The following is a 17,273-nucleotide window of genomic DNA, read 5'->3' on the forward strand; positions in this document are numbered from 1 at the left end:
CTCCTTGCCACCCCGTCGGCGGTCCGCAGCGATCAAATGTCCGGGGCCTCTGGGGGGGGGGGGTGTTGACTTTGGCTCCGGAATGGAGGATATACAACAACCTCCCCCGGATGAGCGAACTATTATTGAGCTCATTGCTCCACAATCTCCAAGGGATACAGCAGCTGTATCGGTCGCTTCACCTCAGTTCCCCCACTTAATACCAGTTTGCAGGACCGCACCCTGCCGTCTCTACCCTTAAATGTTTCCTTAATTCTGGCGGTCTTCCACATGTGGCGTTTCAAGCGGTCTTCCCTCAGGAGCACCAATGCGCCTTTCTTCAGATCAGTCGATGTCGTTGGTCGGCACATATGAGCCAATCTGAGCTCCAATAAGTACTCTTTCCGCCACCGTCTCCAGAAACTGTCGGCCATGGCAGTCCGGTACTTCCAGCGTCGTGAGAGATGCATGCCACCGCCAGGAATTTCGTCCGGCAGCAGTTGTGGAGGAAGGGTCGTCAACTTTCTTCCGACAAGGAAGTGAGCCGGTGACAGTGGTTCTGGCGCTTGAGCATCATCATATATGAAAGTCAAAGGGCGTGAGTTGATCACGGCCTCCACCTCATAAAGAACGGTGGTCAGTTCTTGGAAACTCAAGCTGCTCCGACCTAACACCTTTCGCAATGCTACTTTCACAGATCGCACCATCCGCTCCCAGAATCCACCCCACCAAGCTGCCCGTTCAACAATAAACTTCCATCTGATCTTGTTTCCGGCGAAGTATGACTGCAATTTCTCGACTTGCAACAGCATGAACATTGCTTTTAGATCCCTGGCTGCACGCTTGAATGTGAGCGCGTTGTCCGAATACACCGTCGAGCAAACTCCACGGCGTGCCACAAAGCGTTTAAAGGCCAAGAGGAATGCTGTAGCCGACAGGTCGCTGACGAGCTCAAGGTGGACGGCACGTGTCACAGCACAGGTGAAAATAGCGATGTAGCATTTTTTGCTGTCGCGTGACTGTTGACAAATCAAAGGCCCTGCAAAATCTATGCCAACGGTGTCGAACGGGTTTCCCTTTGTATCTCTGTCAGCTAGAAGTTGTGCTACTGGTTCCGTAGCTGGAGGGCAACTTTGTCTGTGACAGATGAGGCACTGCTTGATAATTTTCTTTACAGCCTGACGTCCTCGGATAATCCAATACGATTCTCGCAGCTGTGCTAGAGTATCGCGGACGCCCGTGTGCAGCATTCTCAAGTGTTCCTTCCGTATGAGCAGTGACGTGAGGGGGTGATTGCCAGGGAGAACGATGGGATGCTTAGTCTCTTCGTTGTTATCACTGAATTGTAAGCGTCCACCAACTCGCATGAGGCCCTCTTTGTCGAAGTACGGTTTGAAAGGCAAAACAGGGGAGCTCTTGTGCAGCGGTCTTTGATTCTTCAGGTTTGAAATGTCGTCGCTGAACGCATCTTGTTGAGCTTTAGCCAACCAGTATCTTTCGGCGCTGATTACTTCTTCAGCTCGTAATGGGCCGATCGTCCTTCCTTCTTTGTTGTCGCAGTTGTCGACAAAGCGGCGGATCCACGCGGTTACTTGCACGACTCTGCTGAATGAACTATAATTCTCAACATTAAAAATTGCCATGGATGACGATGATACTATGGGCATCACCGTCACCTTTCGCTCTTCCATTTGGCACTCCCCAACCTTCGAGCTCGGCTCACTTATCGTTGGCCAACACGTCTCATCCTCCTGAAGCCAACGGGGTCCTTTCCACCACAGCTCGCTTTCCCGCAGGGCCAATGGGAGAATGCCGCGGGTGATTAGGTCAGCGGGGTTGTCTGAGCCTGGGCAGTGTCTCCAATCCCTGGGATCTGTCAGCGCTTGCAACTCTGAGACTCGATTTTCCACGAAGGGCTTCCATCTGGCAGCGTTTCCCTTGATCCAGTACATAGCTACTGTAGAGTCAGTCCAGAGGCTGGTAACAACGCTCTTCAGATCCAAGGCCTTGGCAACGTAGTGGCATAGTCGCGCGCCAATAAGGGCTCCCATCAGCTCCAGTCGGGGTAGCGAGAGGCGTTTCAAAGGGGCCACTCTTGATTTAGCCATGACCAAGCTGATATTTGTTTGTCCGAACGGAGACTTGGTCACGATATATGCGACAGCATCATAGCCCTTCGGGCTTGCGTCACAGAAAACATGTACCACTTTCTCCGTATCATCGTTTCTAAAGTCTGCCGCTATCAGTCTTGGAATAAGCACTCCTTCGATGCATGGAAGCTCCCTACACCAGCAGTCCCACTCAGGCTGCAAGGTTTCAGGCAAGGGATCGTCCCAACCAATTCCCAACTCCCACAACTTCTGGAACATTATCTTTACGCACAATGTGGTGGAAGCAATAAATCCAAAAGGGTCGAAAATTCTTGTCGAGACCTGCAGCACAAATCTCTTGTTGTCGGCTCTTGCGGAGAGGAAGTCGATGAGTGAAGTTAGGTTGTATTCAAAGTGGTCAGTCTGAGCATTCCAACCCACTCCCAATACCTTTGTAGCTGCAGCATGTCCAGCATCAGCGTTCGTTCTCTCCACATTGCCACTCTCCAAGAAGTTGACGAGATCGCGGTCGTTCGACATCCACTTGTGTAGCCGCATCCCTGCTTGAGACAATATATCTTTGGATTCCTGGCACAAGACTTTACCCTTGTCAAGGCTGTCAACCCCAGTTACAAGGTCGTCCACGTAAAGATGCTTGCGCAGAATACCTGCAGTTTCAGCATACCGTTCCGGCAGGCCTTCAAGATGATGTTGCAACGTTGCAGCCAAGAGAAATGGGCTCGACGTGACACCGAACGGCACGCGAGTCATGCGATAGCTCACCACAGCTGGAAGTTCTTCCCCTTTCTTTGGCGTCATATCGTACCAGAGAAACTGCACAGCGTTCCGATCGCCCTCTGATAGTGATATTTAGAGAAAGGCCTTTTCAATATCCGCAACGATGGCAATGTTGTAAGTGCGGAAATTGATCAGCAGATCAATGAGCTCTGGGTTTAGGTTTGGGCCACTTTCCAAAACATTGTTCAGTGAGAGGCGATTTTTGGCACTAGATGATGCATCAAATACTACCCTCAGTTTTGTCGTCTGGCTTTCGCGACGAACAACTGCCTGATGTGGCATATAGTACACCGGACCTTCCGACGTGCCGTAATTCTTGCTGGCTCGCTCTGCATAGCCCTTTTCTATGTAGTCTCTTATGCAGGCGTCGTATTCCCTAATCAACGAATCTCCTTCCAAGAGTCGCTTTGTCTGTGCTTTAAGACGCCTTGCTGCGCACTCATAGTTGTCGCCAAGCTCGTAAACCATCGAATTCCAAGGGAACGACACCTTATAGCGGCCATTCTCAAAGTTGACGGTTTCTTTATAGCGCTGAAGGACTGCGTCCTCGTGACGAACTCGCTCATGTTCCTTGATACCGATGTGCTCGAGCTCCCAGGAAGACTTTAGCTGTGCTGATATTTCTTTGTAAATTTGTTCACTCACTCCTATCCGCATCACGCCAGCAGCCGAGGAGCAGACTCCTGTTGACTTCCTTGCGCCGACCTGGCCCTGAACTGTCCATCCGAATACAGTCTCCACTGCCATCAATTTGGAGCTGAGACGCTTAGTGGATCCCGTGACAATTTCCCAGTAATGATCAGTGCCAATCAAAAGGTCAATATTTTCGCTTTCGTCGCCCCGCGAGGCGTCTGCGACTTGGAAGTGAAATTTTGAAAGTTGAAGTAGAACAGAATTCGATGGAGCAGCCATGATATCTGCACAGATGCAAGGAACCTCCAGCGCTTCCACTCGCACCCCTTTTCCGTCGTACTGGCTTCTGAGCCACAGCTCCACTCGACGCGTTTTTGTGCGTGTCATGGCTGATTTCTCACCAAAGGCAAATATTTTAAGTTCCTCTTCTCCCAGCACTTTTAACTGCAGCTTTTCGGATAGGTTGCGATGGATGAAGGTTCGCTGACTGCCACCGTCCAGGAGAAGCCTGACAAGTGTACGTTCATGTGGACCCTCTGTCTAAGCTCGCGCTGTCTGCAGGAGAAACTGCTGCTCTCCAGTGCACATCAAGTCATCTCCCGTGCCTAATGAGGACTTCAACACCGTGGCTTGCTCAATCACCGTTGACGAAGATGCATCCCCTTCATCAGTGTTGCGGCGTCTCCTGAAGTCAGGGTCGCACATTGTCGTTAAATGTCTGCCCTTGCAATGCGCACACCTGAGCCACTTAGGTTTACGGCATTCTCTTGCCTCGTGCCCTTTTGTTGTACACCGGAAACACCGATTGTCACGCCTCAGCACCTCTCTCTTATCCGCCACAGACATCTTTGCGTTGCAGTTGCCGGTCTCATGACCGTTCGAATTACAAAATAGACATCCTGTGCTGTCCTTGATCGTGGTGTGCAGTGCCGCTGCAGTAGGCATGTTCGCCGCTTTAGTGTTGCTGTTGCGCCTTTCCTTTACCAATTCGGCACTGTTGTCTCTCGGAGCTTCGGCCCGCTGTATGATCTCCCGCGTTGCAACCTCTTTTCTCAAAAAACGCAGGAACTCCTCCAGCTCACTTCCCTCGTTCGTAGCCTCGTTTTTTCGTTGGTATTCCAGACGAAGGTCGGCAGGCACCGCTTTCTTTATTGCGGTCAGTAACAAAGTTCCATAAGGGCCAACACTCACGCCTAAAGAAGTGAGGCTGCGTACACCTGTCTCTACTTCGTCGACGAGGCTGCGCAGTTGACCGAGATTCCATGAGTCACGCACTGGCTTGATGTTAAGCAGCCGTGACATGTGATCTTCTATAATAACTTCCTTTCTGCCGAACCTCTCCTTTAATAGCGAGAGAGCGACATCGTAGTTGCCCTCCGACAAGTCAAGTCCTGCTACCGCAGCCGCCGCCTTTCCTGTCAAGTAGTTGTTGAGGTACTTGAATTTGTCTACGTTTGAGAGGTACTGGTTAGCGTTGAGAGTCGACTCAAACTGACTCCAGAACCCTTGCCACTCTCGAAGCTCTCCGTTGAATTTGTTGATTTCGAGCTTTGGCAGCTTTACGGTGGGGCGTATCTGTGAATCGTTTGCGCTAGATTCTCTTTGACCTGAGGAGTTTAGTGTGCGATCTGATGAAACATTTGTGCAGCTAAAGTCGCGTAGCATGCGTTGTACCTTTGTTTTCGCCACGCTGATCTTTTCTCTGTACATTTCGGAGCATGCAGTTTCCTCTTCGAAAGCTTCATCTTCAACGCTTTTTTCTATCTCCCCATCTAGCTCTTTCAGTGAGTCTTCTTTAAGAGAAAGAAGATTTAGCTTTTCTTCCAGCTCACCGATTGATGCGCTGTCGTCCATGGTGGATACTTCATTGATCAGCTTGGTTGTAGATGCTCGCGCCACGGCCCTTTTTCGCTTGATTCTGTCGATGTCCATCTTTCGACGTCCCTATTCCCGGGTTTCGGCACCAAAAATGTTGTGGAATAAGAGACGGAGAACTTTGAACTTATGGAAAAACGACAGACGTCCTTTCGCTTCGAGCGCATCAAGAGGACTGCTTTATTTCTCACTAGAAGGTATGGGAAATGGGAGAGAGTAGTGAGAAGGAGAAAGTCATAATACACCATGCCACACAAGCATTCTTGCACCACGCACGTGCCAAAAGCCATCGCCACAGGCCGGGCTGCCAGCGAGCGTCATGAGCCTCCGGGACATGAACGTTTGAGTGCAGTGGGCCGTGTGGGGGTCCAAGGACCTGCGTGTCCCCAACTCCTCTGTGTGCAATAAAGTTATCACCACCACCTCCACACTTGGAAGGCACCACCGCACCGCCGGTTGCTGTTTGTATACATCGCGCCCGCCAGTAAGGCACGTAGTTTGAGGGGTATCAAGTGTCCGGCGCCTCTGAGAGGGAGTTCTCCTTGCCACCCCGTCGGCGGCCCGCAGCGATCAAATGTCCGGGGCCTCTGGGGGGGGGGGGGGGTGACTTTGGCTCCGGAATGGAGGATATACAACACCTCGCTCGACTAGCTTGCTTTCAATATGGCTGCGGAACAACGCCCTCATGCTTCCGCAGTTTCGTATTTCTGATGCAGTTTCTCGCTATTAATGAAAATTACGCTGTTTATGTGGGGTAACAACTTTATTTTACCTTTATTTGGCATAATTTCAATTGATTGCTATGTTATTATTTGAGCCATAGAGGTTTGAGCCGATCATGACAAGATACACAACTAATATTTTCCTTTTTAAATGGCGGCTGTTCTGGTCATGGTGTAGCAAGGTATAAGAATCATACTGTTACATTAGCACACTCTAATAACACTGTGTGGTAGAGTGTACTAGAGTAGTCATGGCCGCGTAGTATCATGGACTCTACATAGTAAGCGTGCGTTATGTAGCTTTATGTGGCGCGTAGCACTTTCTTTTTTGTCGTAGGGAAGTAATCGCCGTGCTGCAAACACCAGTTGTTTGCACCAAATACCATACAGCTCACTAGCGCTTAGCTAGACAACGACGTCAGCGGAACAAAGTTCGTCCAACATTACCATAACACCGTGGTGTCGGTCAGGCGCGCAGCGGTAATGCCATGAGACGAACCGCTGCTTCATAAAGATTAGGGCCAACGTTCACATATTTAGTGCGCTTAACCTAAAGCACGCGTACGTGTCAAGGCAATGTGCTCCAAATTTTAGCAACAGGATCCTGCATGATTCAGTTATCCATATAAAAAATATTGCGTAAGATAAAACCCGTCTCTAATGACGCACTCGTTGCAGCATTATATCGCTTAACTTTTTTATGTTAACAGTTGTACGAGTACTGGTCAAGATATCACTTAGATCCCGAGTACTACCAGTTGCTGGCAGTAGTCCAAAAGTTGGTGAACGTTCCAGTTGGAATCCAAATGGAACCACTTCCAGTACAGCTGGTTCAGGTTCCAGGTGGATCCCAACTGGGGCCATTTGCTTACAGTACAACTGGTGATGGTTCCAGTTGGATCCCAACTGGAACTAGTTGCTGTCTAGTTGGCTTGTAGCTGGAACCAGTTGCGTGCGTGAGTGTGTGTTTACTAAATCGCCGTAAGGAGCACGCGATGATATTTTTTCGATACCGACAAACTGGGTAATTAACAAACATTAATTAATTAACATCATCAGTCTTAACTTTCTCGAAAGATCTTCCATACAAAAGTTGCAGCGCTTGTTCGGAAACACCGGATTATTTCATCTCTGCTAAAATGACTGCCCTGTTTAATTTTTTTTCTAGCCGGTTTTACATTGGGCGAAATTTTTTTTAAAAAATACCACATGACTGCCCTCTAACGCGCCGCGCATTTAGTGCCCTCAAATGTAAATTGGACGAATCAGCAAAGTCTGCTCCGCACACAAGAGATCAACTGAACAGGCTGTCGCTGACTGCGATGGACTGCAGGCAACACGGTTTTTGTGTCCGGCTTTTTATCCCTGTCCGCCTCGCCCCATATTTCGTATTTCTTCATTGGTCCGAAAGGTAAAGAAAAAATGTCTGCGCTGCGTCGGATGCTGCCTCAGGTACCGTATTGCATTCGCAAGTGGCGGCCGCTTTTTCGTTGAAGAATTTTTTTTAAAACGGTACGCCCCTTTTGTCACCTAACGTCCATTGTATCTTGTCACACGGACGAAGGCGGTGCATGATGCTGGTCGAGGGAAGGATGGTGACAATGGCAGGTGATTATCACTGTTTATAACAATTTCATTAATTCCGCTCGAACAACACTACCGGGCCTGAAACTACCCCGCTCCACGTCACATAGGCTTCGCAATCATTTCAGCTATGCCCGCATTAACGGATGAACTCGTGCATTCAATTACTCTGGAATTCCACGCGCTGTCCAGGTGTTGAACTCTCTGCCGGACAGCATCGCATGCAAGTCGAAGTGTGACACATTCCGCGACGCCCTACACCATTCACGTTTTAGTTTGCCGATAAAGTGTGAAGATGTGCCTGTTCGTTGCCTCCCGTTATTGCAAATCCAGTGACTTTCTCTCACTTTTTACATATGCCGTGTTTCTTTACTGTATTTTTGTTCTATGTTTGAAGTACGTTTTCCCTCTTCAAAGATGCAACCTCTATATTGTATTATGGCCTAGTTTTCTTTCGTTAAGTACACTGGTAGATAGAAGGTATTTAGTGTAATTATCAACATTCGTCGGGTATAGAGGTTTAATCTTGTCCAGCGTTGCGCGTATTTATGAATTCTTTATTTTGCTGTTGCTTCTTTTCAATATTCATGGAGGCGAAATGCGAGAACACACGTGTACTTTGATTTAGGTGCACGTTAAAGAACCACAGGTGGTCAACATCATTCCGGAGCCCCCACTACGGCGTGCCTCGTAATCACATCGTGGTTTTGGCATGTACAACCCCATAAGTTTTTTTTCTTCGATATATATTACATTCAGTTTATATTAGACACGCACTTAAATATTGCCCCCCTTACTCAATGCCTCCCTACAGGGCTGTAAGGTGTTATTAAATAAATAAAAAAATAAATAAATGAGTGAGTGAGTGAGTGAGTGAGTGAGTGAGTGAGTGAGTGAGTGAGTGAGTGAGTGAGTGAGTGAGTGAGTGAGTGAGTGAGTGAGTGAGTGAGTGAGTGAGTGAGTGAGTGAGTGAGTGAGTGAGTGAGTGAGTGAGTGAGTGAGTGAGTGAGTGAGTGAGCAAATGAATAAACAAATTGTTGTACGACACGAATCATGAAACATTTCGGGATTCTGTACAACTCGTGTCACAGTGGGACGTAGTAATAATGGAGGATCGACGAAGAACGGACACACCCCCAGCGAAATATATAGAATAGCTAAGTCAAAGGAAATAAAGTCAAACAGGAAACTCGCGAACTATATTTAACTACATTTTCTGTCAACAAATCAGTGTGCATGGTTTGGAGATATCTGTGAGCCGACATTGTGTGTTCAGATTTTATATAAGAAGTTATCCTTTTGTGTTTTGTTGTTGTTACGCAGAACAGAGGTGCGTATACTTGGTCAGCACACAAGACTTATGTAAACCATTTCGCTGGTACTTTTATATACGCTTTGCACCTACAAATATATTCGCCGGTATGTGGACCTACCCTATATCCCCCAGCAGTCACATCAAACCCGAAAACCGCAAAAAAATACTTCGTTTTAATAAGAAAGAAAACAGATTTCACGAGAACATAACGTGCGCAAGAGCACACGCATCGCGACATCACGCGTGCGCTGCTCTTCCGATTAAACCAAATATTATACCGTATATACCTATTACCAGAAATGTACGAGAATCGTGCAGTCGATTAACCATAATTGGCTATTCCACAAAGAAAGGTCTAATTGTGCTCGGGAAATAACGTATGAGTCGATATTATACTTGGAGGTTTTTCTGTAGTGATTTGCGATGCATTGCTTCATTGCGTATAACAGATGTTCTCTCACTGGTGCTACTTTGCCAAAATCCCGTGCTATAGTTTCAGCATCCTTTTTATATAAAGCGGCAAGCAAAGAAAACCTGTCTTTCTGAAGCAGCGTTTTGCAGGTCGTGCGTCACGCCAAAGCAAATTTTGCAGGCCTTCGTGGCAGACGGAAAAATACGTAATATGCGTTGTCATGTATGTGTGGTCAGGCTACGCGATCGCAGAGCTCTATTCTTTTTTTTTAACCATTGGGTGACCGAAGAAGTCTTTGCTTCCGTAATGTCGCCTCGTGTCCAACGCTGAAGCAAGTTTTCTCGAACAAGCGCCCCCCGGCTCAGTGACCTACATTCAGCCGGGCAATGGGCAGCTATATCCACGCGACTCCAGGAAGCCATGTGGAGCAGTCGTACGTAGGCGTCGGTGGTTCAGTGGTAGAATACTCGCCTGCCACGCGGGTGGCCCGGGTTCGATTCCCGGCCGACGCAGTTTCTTTTCTTTTTCAAGACAATACGTTCTACTAGAATGAGCGGTTCGCTGTCTAGCTTTATTATTATTTTTTAAAGCACAAGAACATTACTTCGCTTTATATGTGTTGAAAGTGAAGAAACTCCAGAAAGCTAAAAAGAACAAACTTAATATTGGTACCACTTTGATTCAGAAAGAATTCTCACAGATCTTTCGAAAAATTCTATCGCCGAGTTAGACGGTACATAACCACTTTTGTACGAAGCGTACTAGTATTAAAGGGGCCCTGAACCACTTTTTATCGAAGTGGAGAAAGGCATTTGAAGTGAAAGTAGTCTATTTCAGAAAGACGTTGCCGCAAAAAAAAGAACTTCAGCGCGTTCGACAGAAGCGAAGTTATTGGCCATCAAACACGAATTCCACTAAGCTCTCGTTCCCTCTTCAATGCATTGTACTGCGAAGGCTACGACGCAGTGGGGCGTGCCCACAACGCTCCGCCTTCTAAACGTCACCGTAGCGCGCAGTTAAAATTTCCTTTTGGATGTCAACGTAGACGCGAGGACTTCCGCCTTTGGTGTTTACGACGCGACAAACATAAGTCACGTGCCATTGTCCTCGGCGATCGGCAGTGCGGTTAGCCAGCGGACTCGTGGCGGCACCTCGCGGCGGCCGCAGTATCCACGCCATGTAGCCGACCGCACCTTGATATCAGCTATCGGCCGATAGCAGCTGTCTAAGGGAATGACGAAATATAGCGGCCAGAAGAGAGTGAGGCGATATACTTCTCTTGAAGAGAGCGTTTGAGAGAAAGGTAACTTCGCGATTGGCTTGCGATTTCCACGCACCGCGTACGACACCAAAACTTGGCTGAGGTGTTCACAGCAGCGTATACTACCCGCGGACTATGTAATTTCACCAAGCCCGACCAAGTGTGTGTGTGTGTGTGTGTGTGTGTGTGTGTGTGTGTGTGTGTGTGTGTGTGTGCGTGTGTGTGTGTGTGTGTGTGTGTGTGTGTGTGTGTGTGTGTGTGTGTGTGTGTGTGTGTGTGTGTGTGTGTGTGTGTGTGTGTGTGTGCGTGCGTGCGTGCGTGCGTGTGCGTGCGTGCGTGTGTGTCCATAAGGAAAAGAAACAACGGCGAGCAATAGTTTCAGGAATAGGTACCGTCACAGAAAATTTGTCCCGCTATGTATATAACTTTATCAGTTCAATGCCTCCTCAATTTTCTTCTTATACCAGATACTAACCACTTCCTGTCTGATATCGCTGACTTGCGTGTTCCAAGCAATGTTCTTCTAGTCACATTAGGCGTGCTGTCGTTGTGCTCAAACATTCCCCATACAGATGGGATTCAATATGTACTGCGTGTATATAACGACTCTGTAGATGACAAACCCATCGACGATTCTACCCTTGGCATAAATCTAACACTAATACTTGAACTTAACAACTTTGACTTCGTCGGCGAACATTACGTTCAAACTAGTGGTACCTCCATGGGCGCAATAATAGGTCCCAATTTGGCCAACATTTTTATGGGCGTGCTAGAAAACAATTTCCTCGCTACTCGTTACCTCAAACCACTGTATTACAAACGCTTCATCGATGACATTTTCTTAATTTGGCACCAAGGTGAAGCTGCATTACTTTCCTTCATTACTGACTTTAGCAGCGCCGCACCGTCAATTTGCTTTTCCCATTCTTATTCACCGCTCAGCATAATCTTCTTTGACGTCTCGGTATCTATGTGCAATGGTAACTTAACGACAAATCTTTACAGAAAGCCCACTGACCGACAGCGATATCTGCATTTCAGAACCCCAGGTGGTCGAAATTTCCGGAGTCCTCCACTACGGCGTGCCTCATAATCAGAAAGTGGTTTTGGCACGTAAAACCCCATAATTCTTTAATATCTGCATTTCGGAAGCAGCCATGTCAAACATTGCAAAACGACCATTCCCTACAGCCAAGCTATCCGGTTCAAAAGAATTTGTTCGGACGACAGTGAATTCACTCGCAACTGTAACCAGCTTCGTAACGCGCTAACCGTACAGAAATACCCTTCACAAATAATTGACGATGCCCTTAAATGGGCCGACTGTCTCGACCGGCAAGAACTCATCTGCACGGATAAGCGATCGGCGACAATTTCACGAATTAACCTTATCCTAACACACTCGGCATCTATTCCTAACGTGTCGCACATTCTCAGGAAGCATTATAACTTGCTGACACAGAGCGACCGTGTTAAAAACATTTTCACGCAATCGCCAACAGTGGTCTATCGTGCTCTAGGAATCTGCGTGACCTAGTAACCTCTTGCAAGACTAAAGCGATTGCTCCTGTTGGTTGTCATCCCTGCAATAAACCCCATTATCAAGTTTGTACACATATGACATCAAAGGACTGCTAGAAGCACAGCATCCAATTATTCTCTTAAAATCAACGGTGACTTCACTTGCGACAGTACTAACATCATCTATCTGCTTGAATGTTCAGTGTGTCATATGCAGTATATCGGTCAGACTGAAACATCTTTTCGTATCAGATTCAACAACCACGAAAGCACACATTAACAGCTTGCCGCACCTTCCATTATCTAAACATGTTCGACTGCCAGGTCATATGCTTGAAAACATCAATGTAACAGCAACACAATCAGGTTTCAAATCGCACCATGATCGAGAAGTACGAAAATCCTCTCTCATTCATAAATTTAACACTGTGTCATCCGGTATCAACGAGAGTGGAGGAAAAATGTGCCTTTCTGCCATATCTTGATGTGTATGTTGTTGTACAGAATTGATAAAGCATGCCAAATCAATTTGTTCCTAGTTTTGTCATGTCGCAATTGATATCATTCTGTAACTACATGCACAACCATCGAGGTACCACGACGATATTTCATGCATATCAATTATCGTGCTTGACTTACACTTACTGCTGCACTTTTTTCTTTTGTTATTTACAAGTGTACACGTGCATGCACTGCTGATTGTACCACGTGCGCATGCCCATAAAAGCGGGTGCGCGCGTGTATCTGTGTTTATTCTGACGAAGGCCATGGTACGGCCGCAAAGTAAATACATTAAAAGTGTAATTTTTGTAATTGTGCGCCTTCCTTTCTTTAACTACCTATGATGCACCGGACCTACAGAATGTTTCCTTGATACATATATGTAGGGTGTTTCAGCTCGTTTGGGCCAATTATTAAAGAAAGAGACGTAGGCGCTAGCGTGTCGAATTGCCGCAGTATTGTTCTGAACCGTATGGAGTACGCGAAGATATTTTTTTTTTCATAATGACAAGCTGGGTAATTAACAAACAATAAATAATTACATTTCTAAGTATTTACTCTCGCGAAAGATCTTCAATATACAAAAGTTGCAGCGCTTGATCAGAAACATCGGATTATTTCGTCTACGCTATGACAACTGTGTTTAATTTTTTTTTGCAGGCGATGTTAAACTGCGCGTAAATAAAAAAAATTACCACGTGACTGCCCGCTAACGCGCCACGCTTTTAGCGCCCTCAAATGTAAATTGGACGAATTAGCAAAGGCTGCTCCGCACACAAGAGATCGACGGCTGGATTGACAGGCTGTCGGTGACTGCGATGGACCGGAGGCAGCATGGTTTTTATCTGCGGGTTTTTATCCCTGTCCGCCTCATACCATCTTTCGTATTTTCTCATTCGTCCTAGAAGTGAAGAAACAAATGCCTCCGCTGCGTCGAGTGCTGCCTCCGGTCTCATATCGCATTCGCAAGTGGCGGCCGCTTTTCCGTTGAAGAATTTGTTTCTTAAACCGGTATGCCCTGTTTGTCACTTAACGTCCATTGTATCTTGTCACAAGGACGAAGGCGGTGCATGATTCTTGTTAAGGGAAGGACGGTGACGATGACAGGCGGCCATCACTGTTTAACCACTTCATTTATTCCACTCGAACAACACTAGCGGGCCTGAAAGGACCCTGCTTCACGTCACATAGGGTTCGCAATGATTTCAGTTTCAATCATTTCAATCATTTACGGATAAACTCGTGCATTCGATTACTCTGGAATTCCACGTGCTGTCCAATTGTGGAATTCTCTCCCGGACAGCATCGCATGCAAGTCGAAGTGTGACACATGCCGCGACACCCTACACCATTCACGCTTTAGTTTGCCGATAAAGCGTGAAGATGTGCCTGTTCGTTGCCTCGCGTTATTGCAAATCCAGTGACTTTTTCTCATTCTTTACATATGCCGTGTTTCTTTACTGTTCTTTTTTTGTTCTATGTTTGAAGTACTTTTTCCCTCTTCAAAGATGCAACCTCGATGTTGTATTATGGCCTAGCTTTCTTTCGTTAAGTACACTGGTAGATGGAAGGTATTTAGTGTAATTATGAACATTGCTCAGGTATAGAGGTTTAATCTTGTCCAGTGTTGCGTGTATTTATGAATTCTTTTTTTTTTGCTGTTTCATCTTTTCGATACTGATGGGGGCAAAATGCGAAAATACACGTGTACTTTGATTTAGGTGCACGTTAAAGAACCCCAGGTGGTCAAGATAATTCCGGAGTCCCCCGCTACGGCATGCCTCGTAATCAGATCGTGGTTTTGGCACGTACAACACCATAAGTTATTTTTTTTTTCGATATATGTTAGACGTTCAGAGTATATTAGATACGCACTTATATATTGCCCCCTTTACTCGATGCCTCCGCGGATGGCTGTAAGGTGTTAGTAAATAAATAACCAACTAAATAATTATTTACTGAGTGAATGAATAAACAAATAGTTGTGCGACACGCATCGGGCAACATTTCGGGATTCTGTATCACTCGTGTCACAGTGGGGCATTCTAATAATGGAAGATCGACCAAGAAGGTACACAACCCCAGTGAACTATATAGAATAGCCAAGTCAAAGAAAATAAAGTAAATCAAGGAACCCGAGAAATATATTTAACAACATTTTCCGTTTACGAATCGGCGGTGTACGTGCTTTGGAGACGTCTGTGAGCCGACATTGTGAGTTGAGATTTTACATAAGAAGCTATTCTTTTTTCTTTTGTTGTTGTTACTTAGAAAGAGGTGCGCATACTTGGTCAGCACACAAGAGTATATATAAACCACTTTGCTGGTACTTCCTAATACACTTTGCATACATATCTACAGATGTATCCGCCGATATGTCGACCTACCCAACAGCCCCCCGCAACCTCATCAAACCGGAAGAAGGCAAAAAATGCTTCGATTTAATAAGAAACGAAAGCGAAAGTGCACAAGAAGATAACTTGCCGCAGGAGGGGACAGAACACGCATCTCCACATCACGCATGCGCTGCTCTTCCGATTAAGCCAAATATTATACCCTATGTACATATTACCAGAAATTCAAGAACGTCGTCAGTTTATTATAGGGGGGCACACCATAAAAGTAAAGTCTAATTGTGCTCGGGAAATAACGTACGTGTCCATATATTAGACTTTCACGTTTTGTGCACTGAATCGTAACGCATTGCATTATTGCGTAGAACAGATGTTCTCTCACTGGCGCTACTTTGCCAAAAGCCCGTGCTATAGTTGCAGCATCCTTTTTATATAAAGCGGCAAGCAAAGAAAACCTGGCTTTATAGAGAGCCGTTTTGTTGATCGTGCGTCACGCCGAAGGAAACTTTGCAGGCCTTCGTCGTAGACGGAAAAATACAGAATAACCGCTGTCTTGAATGTGTGATCAGGCTACACGATAACGGAGCTCTATTCTTTTTTTTTTAACGATTCATCAAACTGCGTTGGGACGACTGAAGAAGCCTTTGTTTCCGCAGTGTCGCCGCGCGGCCAACGGCGAAGCAAGTTTTTCTCGAACAAGCGCTCACCGGCTCAGTGACCTACATTCAGCCTTGCAATGGGCAGCTGTATCTACGCTATCCCAGGAAAGCATCTGGGGTAGTACTTCATAGGCGTCGGTGGTTCAGTGGTAGAATACTCGCCTGCCACGCGGGTGGCCCGGGTTCGATTCCCGGCCGACGCACTTTTTTTTCCTGCATTTTGAACATAACATATTTTAATGGAACCTGCTGTATGGCACAGTTGCGGAGTGTAGCTGTCCATACTATATTCCCACTCGATTGCGGAGAGTGGAAGTTCCAGTTATTTTCACTCCTTTTTAACTCCCCGGAATGGTGATAGTGGTATCACTCGACGCCTCCAATTCTAGTTAATAAAATGCTTTCTCCACAATTGTTTACTACTTGCGCTTACGTGCCTTGTAATGAAAACGCATTTTTGAATAGTTGACAACGTTAGTAATAATGTTACGCGTAATATTCTTGCGCACGTACTATTTGATATTCTGTAACGTTAAAAAGCGACCCACATATTAGTTTTGCATGATGATCGTTCATGTTTCGTAGTTGCTTGCTTGTTTTTAATCGGCATTATTTTTCCTTTTTCGAAGCAAATTTCCTTGACTGCCTGTTATGGCGCTTTCTGAATACTAGAGTGCGCGAAAAAGCTTGGTGCGCGTTCCAAATGGGTGTAGGTTGCAACCGTTGCCTACATTGTTACATTGTTTTTCGACGCCATCCCGGGTCATAGACTGAGCATGATCAATTGTGCTAAATTGAATAGTTTTTTGCAACCGAATTCAATGTCTTTAAATGCACTTAAACCTTGTAACATAATAACAGAAAAAGTTTACTGTTCTTTCAAAGTGTCGAATTTGCATAACACCATATTCTTTGAATCTACAGCGGCATTGGCTGCCACCTATAGGTAGATGCTGAAAAGACCGGTATTCAGTAAAAAGTGGGGAATGTAAAGAAGTGGCCAAGTCTAGTTTAGCGTAATTGACAAATATATTAGTTTTGTAGTCTGTTACAAAATGAACGCTTAACGCTCCAGGACTATGTACCAATTCCATTCCAACTTCGTTCCTGAATCTCGGGCTATTATTTCTATTCCAAATCCATCTGCTCGACTGGTACCGCCATTCCGCTGCAATTTGATTTCGTGGTTTACAAAACGTGGAATGATTCCGGAATCATTCCTACTCCAGCGTTGCTACTGCGCAACTGTGCCGTACGGTGCCAGTACCCAGGAGACGTCGCAGGAATGTAACGCCGTGCTACCGTCTTTGCTAAGAGGGCAAGTGGTTTTCGACACATTGTTGTTGCATGTGGACGTGGAGGGACGTCCGTATCGCATGGAAGATTTCAGTGGCTCTCTACTACAAGCCAGATTGCTCGCTGTAGTGGAACTGCTCGGTGCATTCCGGATGAATCACGTTTGGGGAGCAACATACAAGAATTAGCCTGAGAGCCCTGAAGAAGCAGTGATCAACACCTGAGCTCATCGTCAAAGATGCCTAGCCGTCGACCCGAGCCACCAGGATG

General features: G+C 46.3%; 2 protein-coding genes and 2 non-coding genes across 4 annotated transcripts in view; 3 read left to right on the forward strand and 1 right to left on the reverse strand.

Annotated features, from left to right (window-relative positions):
- The window catches only part of LOC142578053 (uncharacterized), a 50,464-nt gene that overhangs the window by 6,303 nt on the left and 26,888 nt on the right, over positions 1-17,273 (forward strand). The gene's annotated exons all lie outside the window — the stretch shown is intronic.
- LOC142578407 (uncharacterized) lies at positions 132-2,888 on the reverse strand. The gene has a single exon (XM_075687796.1). It carries the CDS (start codon positions 2,886-2,888, stop codon positions 132-134), a length of 2,757 nt encoding a protein of 918 aa, XP_075543911.1.
- On the forward strand, positions 9,850-9,920 carry TRNAG-GCC (transfer RNA glycine (anticodon GCC)). The gene has a single exon. It is a non-coding gene; the product is annotated as a tRNA-Gly (tRNA).
- On the forward strand, positions 15,840-15,910 carry TRNAG-GCC (transfer RNA glycine (anticodon GCC)). Its single transcript has one exon. It is a non-coding gene; the product is annotated as a tRNA-Gly (tRNA).

The sequence above is a fragment of the Dermacentor variabilis genome, chromosome 4 (assembly GCF_050947875.1).
Source record: "Dermacentor variabilis isolate Ectoservices chromosome 4, ASM5094787v1, whole genome shotgun sequence".
In the NCBI taxonomy this organism is placed as follows: domain Eukaryota; kingdom Metazoa; phylum Arthropoda; class Arachnida; order Ixodida; family Ixodidae; genus Dermacentor; species Dermacentor variabilis.

What these genes read in the sequence shown, in the direction of transcription:
- LOC142578407 (XM_075687796.1), bottom strand. Translation starts at nt 2,888, where the DNA reads ATGACGCCAAAGAAAGGGGAAGAACTTCCAGCTGTGGTGAGCTATCGC.